At 51.2% G+C, this 10,867-nt stretch overlaps 1 protein-coding gene across 1 annotated transcript; it reads right to left on the bottom strand.

The window, feature by feature from the left end:
- Positions 1–707: 707 nt before the first annotated feature.
- Positions 708–9,676, bottom strand: TGME49_229460 (SWI2/SNF2-containing protein). The gene is made up of 8 exons (XM_018780234.1): positions 6,987–9,676; positions 5,355–6,678; positions 4,542–4,646; positions 3,971–4,059; positions 3,306–3,588; positions 2,566–2,685; positions 2,289–2,363; positions 708–1,534 (listed from the first exon to the last, which is right to left on the bottom strand). Exons 1-8 carry the CDS (start codon positions 9,548–9,550, stop codon positions 1,481–1,483), a joined length of 4,614 nt encoding a protein of 1,537 aa, XP_018636908.1. The 5' UTR covers positions 9,551–9,676; the 3' UTR covers positions 708–1,480.
- Positions 9,677–10,867: the final 1,191 nt, after the last annotated feature.

The following is a 10,867-nucleotide window of genomic DNA, read 5'->3' as shown; positions in this document are numbered from 1 at the left end:
TATGAACATATATGCACATACAGCTGCATTTTCTGCGAACGTTGCTATACACAATTGCGTGTATGTACAGTCAAACCTACAGGTACAAATATCGTATATATATATATATATATATATATATATATATATATGGATAACTGTGTTCGAAATGCGGAAATGTGATTACATGCGAGAGAGCTGCTCGGCAGATGTTCGGGTACCGCCGTGTGTTAGGGGGTAAAAGAAGCGCTTTGGGACAGAGGATGTGTGTCGTCGAGGAAAGACAGATGCCGCGTGTGAGGGAAGATTTGCAGAGAACAACACAGAGAAAAGAGGTAAAGAAAACAAGGAGCGAAGAGAGAACAAACGCTGGTATGGACAGAGGAGAAAGAGAAGGACGAGAGAAGAAAATGTCGAGGAGAAGGAAGCGCCCGAAGACGCAAACTTAGTGGAACTGCTTTGTATCCGTGAAAATTTCATCTGTCAGCTAATAGAAAAACAGACCGTGCTTTCTGTGACTGCTGAGCACTGGAGCCGCTGCATGCGCGAGAAACGCCTCTTGATTACAAGGTTTGGATGACCACGAAAAGCCATTCAACCGTTCAACAATCAACAAATACAACAAATTTGCTTCTTCTCGCCCTCAACGTCCTTCGACGTACCTATATACTTACATCTGAGTATGTACATATATATACACGCCTATAAATATATATATATATATATATATATATATATATGCATATGTATACATATAGAAATATGTGTCTGACAATGCGTTACCACGAAAGAATGTCATACGAAAATAAACCTTTGCATGTTTACGAAAGCCTCGTTCTCGCTGATGCGGGGCCTTGCGTGTCAATGAAACGACACACAGGAGATGCTCGATGTATACGCTGTAGAAGGCTTGCACACTTTGCAACATAAGCGGAAGCGACTGAGGCCCCCAGTCGATGGAGGTGCCCCATGCACACACGGAAGCAACGACAGTCTCTCCCCGTTTGGGGAAGTTTCGCGGAAAATCGCTCGAATTCACCGAGTTACGAACATATTGCGCCAGCTGGCGGCCGCGCGGCGCATGTACAGAAAAGCACAAAAACCCAATTGCAGAAATCCACGAATCCACAAGTGTTCCCCCCCCCCCGTCTCGGTGCGCGCAGAAACATCCGGCTGCGGAGCGACGCAGGACCGCAGCGGCCTCTCGGGTGTATGTACAGCCCCAAGGACGGTCGCAGCTGCTGCTCGACTCTGGACAGAATGCCACAACAGAAATTCCACAGGTTCTTTATTCAGTGCACGACTTGTTTCCACGGTACGTTTCAAGGTCACCTCCGTCTACATCTGCTTGCATGCAATCATGTTCATGTACGTCTTTATGCTTCTACGAATTTAAGTACATCCTTTCACGAACGTTTTTTTAGGAACGGAGTCCGGCACATGCTTGGACAGTGTGTGTATGGACGGCGGAAGAGAGGACACGATGGGGAGGGCATCCGGTTCAAGTCTTCGATTTGTCGAGCGCGTCCTCGCGTGACAGAACATTCAAAGAGTCCTGCAGAAGAAACTCCGCAAGGCAGACTTCGCGCAGTTGAAACACAGACAGACCATCCAAACTCCTTTCTTGTTTCCGATTCGTTCCCTGTCGCCTTCTCTTCTCTTTCTGCCCCTCGTTACCGTCTGGTGACGCACGCATCGCGCGAAACAAAGACCACGGAGAAAGGAGACACCCAGAGGGACTGTTCTGCTCTACAAATGCGCAATAACTCAATGCGTACGAACACAATGAACGGACGTACAAACAAGTAAACACAAATACATTGTCACTCACGTACACATGCATGCGTATATATATATATATATATACATATACATATACGTCTGTAAACACACATCGATACCATTGTATACATTCCCACGTGTGTAATCATACATACGTATGTAGAAGGATATACATTTATATATATATAGAGAGAGAGAGAGTTGTATATAAATGCACAGGCGTAGATATACGTTTGAGGTGTGCAGTGAAGATGGGGCTTGAAATGAATGAAGAATCTACGGAATTTCTGAGAGGCAGTTGTCTTGTCACATACATGCTTTGCAGCGTTTTTTCCTTGCTTGGTACCTGTTGTTTTGCTAAGGTGTTTGTCGTGAGTTGGAGGGTGAGAAGCGAGCATACGGCAACAGGGAACAGGGTCTTTTCTGCCGATTTCTACCACAATTTCAACGACTAAAATAGCTGCATATTTTCGTCAAATATGCAGTCATAATGCGTTCGAGGATGCCGAGAATTTCTCCCAACTCACCTGCAGAATCGCCGCCTGAAGCACTTCGCTGTTGCCGCCGAATGCAACGTCGAGGTCGAGTTTCGCCTGGCAGCACTGAGAACAGTCGCACACGCACAAGTTTACCGGTAGATGTCCACCTAGACCTCCCGACATGCACCAGACCGTACAGATGCAAAAGTATGCGGAAAAGAGTACACACGTTTGTGTTGCTATGCGAACAGAACATAAATATGCATATTTATATATATATATATATATATATTGGCGTTTGTAAGGTTAACTTCAATCTGCTTGCCTTGAGAATGGATTCTTCGACGGTGCCTCTGCAGCAAAGTCGGTAAATTGTGACGTCCTGCGTTTGACCAAGACGGTGAACTCTGTCTTCAGCCTGTCTGTCGTTCTGCGGGTTCCAGTCCTGAAAAAAAACAACGGCTCACAGAAAGCGTGGCAAATTTTTCTCTCGTCCGAAAGCACACACCACAACTTGGCAAAGAACGACCTCTGTCGCGTTTCTCCCCACACAACATATCCACTAACAAAATACAACCACCTACAAATACACCCGCACAGGCACAGACATGCATCCGACTATATATATATATATATATATATATATACATCTATATACGTATGTGCATAGATAGATGATAGAGAGACAGATGCCCAGTCACAAAATACAATCACATACAAATACACAAATACACCTGCAGATGCTCTGCACCCATACACTCGTGCCTAGATATGTGCATATACATATATATATATATATATGTATATATATATTTCCATACGTATACCTACACGCATATATGAATACGTGCATGCGCCCATATTCCTGCCACACTGCATTTTCTTTCGATTCTTGTCGTGCCCCTCACCCCCCACGCATTGCGGGAACCTCCACGTACAGCTACACTCATGTGCATATATATATATATATATATATATATATATGCATTTTTATAAACATGCACGCATGTGACCTCCCGATTGTAGTACGCGGGAATACAATGAGACGAGTCGTATTCTGTTCACCTGGTCCATCAGAATGACCGTGCGCGCAGCAGTGAGGTTGAGGCCTTGTCCTCCGGCTTTGGTGGAGAGCAGGAAAATAGTTAGATCCGGATTTGTGCTGAAGTCATCAACCAGCGCCTGGCGATCTTCGACAGCTGTCGAACCGTCTAGACGACATTTGCCAATGTCGCCGCAGAACGTCGTCAGGCTCTCCTCCACCACGTCCAAGTACGTCGTGTACTGACTGAAAATCAGAGCCTTCTCCCCCTTCTTCTTGATCTCCGAAACAAGTTCTATCATCTTCCTGATAAAAAAAGACGAAATCGCAACCCTACATATATATATATATATAAACGTATATATATATATATGTATGTATACAAAGAAATTAGCACGAAGGCACATCAACAGAAAACGTGCAAGTACTCTCCAGATACATGGATAATATATATATATATATATGCATGTGGGCGTTTATGAGTATGCATACATTCAACCATACAGCACATTTATATATATATATATATATATATATATATGCATTCGCGCAGAACGGTGTACTCACAAGCGTGCATATACAGCGACGAAGCTTGTATTTTATGTGTAACTCGTTGAATGCTGGGTTCCGAAAAAAGTCTCTCTTGAGAATGCAGAAAGTGTAAAAGAGTTGAGAGTTTTGGACGCACCGAATCTTCGCGCTGTCCATGATCATCTCCTTGGGAAGCGAAAGATGAGCGAGGCGAGAGTCTCCCTGAGAAATCTGCTGCTGAATCGCCTGGAAGCAGACACAGACCGAACCAAGCAAACTTTCGACTCTTAAAAAATGCTACATACACCTACGCACACACATTCACATACATGTAAATATATGTGCAGGTGTGTATTCACAGATACATAAAGATATGTACGTGTACACACATATCTACGGATGTCCATGTACACACATAGAAACATATATCAGTATCTATCTATTTGTCTATATCTGTATATATATGTATATATGCAGATGGAATATGCAAATGTAGAAGTCGCGTCCCTGCGAGAGAAAGTGAGTGAAGAGACAGAGACAGAGTCTTATGAAGAGAGAACACTGTCATGTTACACCACCAGATACTTCTCGATTCACACAGACGACTACGCCTTTGCGAGCACATTTTTCAACGCAGAGACCCGTTTCTGCGTAGCTGTGGCCGGATGCTGTTTGTGTTGGAGAACGCCGCGATTGTTCTGCATGCACTATCGGACGAGACTTCGAACCTGGTGGATTTCGTAGTCACTCCACTTCCGGATTTCCAAGTCCACTTTCTCTCGTGGATTTCCTTTGAATCCGTCGACGCGGAGCCAGAAATGGCGAGTGATTTCCTGCGAAAAAGCAATAAACGCGCTGCCGAGACACCCCGTCCAAGCCGTGGGAAACCCAAAGTCTTGAAGCCGTCAAAAGAAACGTTCGAGACCACAGACTTCCGAGTTCCTTCCCCCCAAAAGCACAACTCTGCGCCAACTAAACGCCCTGTTCATCAAATGCAGACCCAGCTCCACGCAATCTCTGAGTTGACCAGAGTGCGCAGACGCTGCTCCCCTGGAGACGAACCTCTGTTCAAAGTATAAAGAAATATATATATATATATTGATATATATGTTGATATATATGCTGATATATATGCTGATATATATGTTGATATATATGTTTATATATATGTGTTTATATACATGTGTATATATGCATGTGCACAGAAGATGATTGAAATCCGTATCTGGAGGTGCTCCAGTCTTGTACGTCTTGTGCCTGCTTGACCCCCGACTTGGGGGAGATTGTCGTGAGTCCGGGCTGACTTCAGTACGAAGAAAAGACTGGCGCATTTACTCGGTTAATCACATCTCCTGTCTTCCCAAGGATCTGAACTTTGGTTTGATGCTCACGTGTGACACAAGGAACACACACAGAAAGTAGAAGAGACTGCATAAGTCTGCATGCGTTCCTTTTTCTCGTTACTTCTTCGTTGATACAGACGACAAAAGTGGACGCTCACACGATTTTCTGCATGCACTTCTTTGCACTTGGGTTCGTACCTCGAGTTGTTCGTTTGTGTAGGCGCCCTGCATGAGTACCGGGTGATTGCAAATGCGTCTCAGGCGCGCGAGAAGAGAATTGACGAACTTCTTTTTCGATGCCGGCGCTGCTTCTCCCTTCGCTCCCTTTTCTCCCCTCGTTTCTTCACAAAGGCCCCCCGCTGTTCTCTCGCCTTCGTCACCCACAGCCTCGCCCTCTGCACGCCAGCCCACGGCTCCTCGCTCTCCTTTCTCAGACGCATGCGCCTCTCCGGAGTCTCCAGAGCAGGAGTCCGGCGCATCTGGGGACGCACTCTCTCCCTCTTCTACGCCATTCGAAACTCGGTCGGTCGACCTCGACTTATCGCGCTTCTCTCCGACGAGCTGCGTTTCGTCTTGCGGCTTCTCCGCTGTCGAGGAGTCGGGAGAAAGCGAAGGTCCTTCAGAGTTCCCACTGTCCAGAGATTCCACACTCGACGGCTTCTCTTTCTCCGACACGGCACTCGCCCCGCTTCTCGCCGTCTCTGCTGCAGAAGAACAAGAGGCAGAAGAAGAGGACGCAGAGGAAGCAGAAGAAGAGGACGCAGAGGAAGCAGAAGAGGAAGGGGAAGGCGGAAGACTCCCTGTGAGTTCGGAGGTGAGTTTTTCGAGAGAGCGTGTGAGTTCGGACTCCCAGGTTTTGATTTCTTGGATGTAGAGTTCCCTTTGTCGGCCCTGCATTTCACATCTGAGGACGACGTTCTTCTTCTTCGGGAGACAGCCCAGCACTTCGTTTTTAAGGCGACGCAGGATGAACGGCGACAAGATGCGTTGGAGACACTCCACCTCTGCAGCTTGCTGACACGGTTCCTCCTTCCCTAGCGCAGCTTTGTCTTTTTTATCGAGCAAAGGCAAACTTTGCCCCGACCCTAGTCCTGAAGCGAAGTCGCCGCTCGTCAGCTCGTCCAGCAAACTTCGACTCTCCGCCACTCCCTCCCGCGAAGAAGGCGAACACTCTCCCTGCGCAGATATTTCACCTCCGGCCTCAAGTACTGAAGACGAGGCGGCGGCAGAGGAAGAGGAAGAGCTCGGAGAAGAGGGTGAAGAGGCGGAATCTCCCTCAGTCTGAAGAACTTCGCTTGACACCTCCGTCGTGTGTGCATCGGCGGTCTTGGGAGAATCTCGAGCGGAGCCTGCACTCGGTGAAGCTAGCCGGCGTTGTCTGCGCTGTTCAGCGGCTTTCTGACGGCGACTTTGGCGGTAGAAGGCCTTGAGGGCGAGGTCGAGAGAGTCTCCGTCGAAGACCGAGGGCATGAGGAAGAGCAGGAGGTTGCGGAGCTCCAGAGTCCGATTCTGGATTGGGGATCTGCACAGACGAACAAGTCACACGCCGCACATGCAGTTTCAAAAGGTGAAAAACTCCTCAAGCCTCCAGGAGACATCCCGAAGGCACTCCGCGTCTGTACCCGCCTCACTTCGATTCCAGAGCGACCGCTTTGAAGGCGAAACCAAAAAGAGGTCCCTCCAGCCAAAAAAAGTCTCGCTGAAGAGTTGCGGGGCTCTTGCGTCGCAGCCTCGTGCGACCCTCCCTGCGGTCTGTTCTGTGAGTGGCGTTTTTACGCGTTCAGCGACTACTCTCGCTGCTGAATCCTTCTTCGAGCCTTTTTCACGTACCCAGTGAGCAGGAGTCGTCGTTCGCACTTGAGGGTTCTGTTCAGTTTTCTGTAGACGAGACTGTCTTTGTTTTTCAGCGAGTGCGCCTCATCGACCACGAGGTAGGCGACCTCGCGAATTTGCTTCAAATACTGGACGTCCCACTTGGAGGTGAGCGTGTTGAGGGAGGTCACCAAGACGAGGACTTTCTCCTCCGAGTCGAGTGCATCGAGGAACTGGAGCGCCATCTCTCTGCGCTCCATCTGCTTTCCGTGGTACTTGAGGACCCGATCGGGGGCGAGGAACGGCGCCCAGGCCTCCAACTCCTGCATCCAGTTGTCGAGCAGCGAGGCCGGCGCCGCGATGATCGTCGGACTCGAGACTCGGCCGCTTTGGTACAGGTAGTTGAGGAAGACACATGTCTGCGCGGTCTTCCCCAACCCCATCTCGTCCGCCAGAATACCGTTGCGATTCGACTCGTGGAGCGTGAGGAGCCAGTGAACGCCACACTGTTGATACTCCTTGAGGCGATCCGCCACCGAAGATGTGTGCTCGCGCAGATCTGCAGGCAAGGCGAAAGACTTCTCTGGGTGACACCGACCCCGCCCAATCTTCTCGGCGACGTCGCGTTGCGTGCCGCTCTCCGCGCCTCCGAGTGCCTGCACGAGGCGCGAAGTCATTTCGGTGCTTTCCCGGAGACAGTCCTGGAGCGCCTCCAGTGCATCATCTTCGTCGCTGCTCTCCGATGACGACGAGCTCTCCGAAGCCTCAACTTGGAGGCGCGACCGTGCGTCGCCAGATCCCAGCGACCCTCGCAGCGAAGCAGCCTTCGGAGACGCCAGTCGAGACGACGCAGGCACTCCGGAAGCACGACTCCGCGTCTTGCCTGCTTCAGAAGACACCTGCACCTCCTCTGGAGACGGACGCCTCTTCTCTGCAGCGACATGAACAGACACGGGTGCTTTCTGAGCAGACTGCGGACCTCTGTCTGTACACGCCAGAGGCCCCTCGGTCTCGTGATTCCCTGACACATCGACAGACGCGTCCATGGGTCGGTGGGAATCGGCAGGGCATCCGTTCAAAGTCAGAGAAAGAGACGGTCGACGAGGGAGTTCGTCGTCACTCGATCCCGGCGATCCGACGCGAATGAGGCGACGCCGTTTCCCTCGAAGTCGCTTCACGCTCGGCGACGACGCCTCGCTCGGAGCCCCCCGCTGGTCCCCTCCCTTCTCGGGGGTATCGACACCGCAGGTCTCGGCTTTCCCCGGAGTTCCAGGCTCCGCGTTCTCTGCTTTGGACGGCGCATCTGCAGGCGCGTTCTCGCCCTCGCGCCGAGGCTTCTTCACCTTCACACTCGCAGGTGACGAAGCGCGCTTCTCTCCTTCTTCGGCCTTCCTCTTCTCGCCCTGCAACTCCAACCGCGAAGGCGAAGCAAAGGACGGAAGACGCTGTCTTGCGGCCCATGGCGCGTTCGAGTGCGCGAAATGTCGGCCAGCCTCCCCGAAGCTCGCCTTTGCAGGACGCGCCGAGAAGGACGAGTGGAGACATGTCAGCCGACCCGCTGAACTGCTGCAGAAAGACTCAGAAGCGTCTCCTGGTGCAGGACCGTCTCTGCACGCCTCGCTGGCTGTGGCCTGTGTCTCGCTGTTTCTCAGCGCAGTCTCTCCTCTCCAAGAAGAGGAGAGAGAGGAAACAGAGGGAGAAGATGCATGCGAGGAAGCAGTGAGGCACTTGTCGGCTGTCTCGACAGCCGAAACGCACTCTCCATGTTTCTCGGTGTTTGGCATCGCTGGAGTTCTCCTTTCGTCTCTTGTCTCTCTGGAAACTTCTCTTGTGTCCTTCCCTGCTGCGCGGTCTTTCTCGACCACGCGTTCCCCTCGATGGACTGCAGAACTCTCGCAGTGTTCTCTTCTCTCCGTGCTCTTTGACGAAGACAAGTCTTCTGGTTGGACAGTCGAGGTCCCCGAAACGCTTCCAAGATCCGCTCCAAGTGGGTCACGCGGTCGAGGTGAAGTTCGAGGTGAAGGGGAGAAGCGGCCTTCCTGTGCTCTGTCTCTCCAGCCGTCTTGAGACCCTCTGGCCTCTCTTCCCTCTCTTCTTCTCTGAGCGGGAAGTCCCGAGAGTGACCATCCGTCGCTCCGCTCTCGCGCCTCCATCCTCTCCCGTCCCCATCCTCTCTCCCGTTCCGGTCCTCTCTCTATGTCCCTCTCCGTCTCCCAGTCTCTCTCTCTGAGTCTCCTGTCTCTCTCTCTGTCTCTGTCTCTGTCTGTCTGTTCGCGCCCTCGCGTCTGGTCCAGGTGTCTCTGCTGGTCCTGAGGCGGCGAGGAGCCTTGGGAGGCGCAGGGCGTGAGCAGCCGACGCGACGTATCCGAGGGCCGCGCCGAGCTGGGCGTCAACGGCTTCTCATCCTCTCCGTCTTGCGCACTCTGCTTTTGGTTCGGATTCTCTTCATCGTTCAGACCCAGCAACTCATCCGCCAGCTTCCGCGCCCGAGGAATTCGCGGCAAGCCGCTTACCTGCTGCACAGGGGCGCTCTTTCCTCCGTTGTACAAGTACCGCTTCCAATCGACACAGCGCGCCGACATGGTTCGAAGAGAGGACACGAAACAGTGGAGACCTCGAGCTGCAGAAGAAGGACTGAAGAGAGAGAAATATATCAAGGAACGGGAAGGGAAGGGAAGAAAACAGGACAAATAGGTCCAGAAGAGCGAAGATGGAGGGTCACAAAAAAGTGACAACGGGGGAGTTGAATGGTCAGAGGTTCGTGAGAGGCGAGAAATGCGGGGAAACAGGGAGACATGCAGCCTGAAAGGAGTTTCGAGTGTCTGCTCAGACAACACTCGAGAAAAGAAAGCGCTTTCGCGTCACCTTGGGCGAACACAGAACTCGAAGCATTTGCACAAGTGCAGCCTCAGACAATCGTCGACTGCTGCTCCTGCCTGCATGTGTCTTTCACTTTTTTCTGAGATCAACACAAACCGTTTCTTTTCAAGAAGCTCACAAAAAGGTACCAGACGAGACAACGTGGAAGAGACCGGAAAAGAGGTCTGACTTGTGAATCCATTTGATTCCAGTGACATAGATTGATTCTAAACGAATGTGTGGCTAAAGGGACTGGAGGAAGAGCCTGCATGTATATTTCGCCCCTTTGTGTGGTGGGTGTCTGGAATACAGGGCAAAGAGTGAGAGAGCGAGAGAACGAACGGAGGGAGAGATAAAAAAAAAGCGCCCCTCTCTCTGGTGAGGAGGGAAGCGAAAAAACAGGGGACGAGAGGGGGAAACGAAAAACAAAAGCGCCGTCTGGCGTCGTCGAGTTGTCTCGCAGCTGTGCGTGGGCGCAACCGGACGCGAAAGAACTCCCGGGGACTAGAAATCTGACAAAAAAAGGAACTCTGCCTCCCTCGGTGTCTCCGCAGGCGGCAGAATCGTCTCACGTTCTCAGAGACACGCGAGGCACCCCCGTCTGCTCTCCGGCTTGTTTGCGGAAGGTATGTTTACGAAAAAACGCCTCGTAGCCGCGAAGACGTCGCTACAGGAGTCAACGGTGCAAAAGAAAAAAATTAAGTGAAATGAGGGAGAAAGGGGAAAGGGGAATCTTGGTTTTGGCGCACGCGAAGAACGCCCCCCAATCCGTCCCCAGAAAGGCGTGCCTGTCGAGACAGCAGAACAAGGGCGTCTCACCCAGCCTTCCCCACTCCCGTTTTTCGCGAGGAACTCGGGGAAAAAAGCATTTCTCAGTGGGATCGAGGACATGCAGACCAACCCCAAAGAGGGAAACCGGTGTGCCAACACTCCCCAGGACAACGGCGGAGAAGCAAACGCAACCGTCCACGCGCAGACGAAGACGGCAGAAAACAGGTCTTGCATGCGCTTCTCTCCCTGCTGTCACCTCCCTCCCAGCG

This window comes from Toxoplasma gondii, chromosome VIII, assembly GCF_000006565.2.
Source record: "Toxoplasma gondii ME49 chromosome VIII, whole genome shotgun sequence".
Classification (NCBI taxonomy): Eukaryota; Apicomplexa; class Conoidasida; order Eucoccidiorida; family Sarcocystidae; genus Toxoplasma; species Toxoplasma gondii.
Note: the sequence above shows the minus strand (reverse complement) of the source record. Positions and strands in the feature narration are given on the sequence as shown.

Excerpts from the sequence above, each read along its gene's own strand:
- TGME49_229460 (XM_018780234.1), bottom strand. The coding sequence starts at position 9,550 with ATGTCGGCGCGCTGTGTCGATTGGAAGCGGTACTTGTACAACGGAGGA. Across the intron at positions 4,647-5,354 it reads ACACAAACGAACAACTCGAG|GAAATCACTCGCCATTTCTG; the intron begins GTACGAACCCAA and ends GCTTTTTCGCAG. Across the intron at positions 1,535-2,288 it reads TTCAGGCGGCGATTCTGCAG|GACTCTTTGAATGTTCTGTC; the intron begins GTGAGTTGGGAG and ends TTTCTTCTGCAG.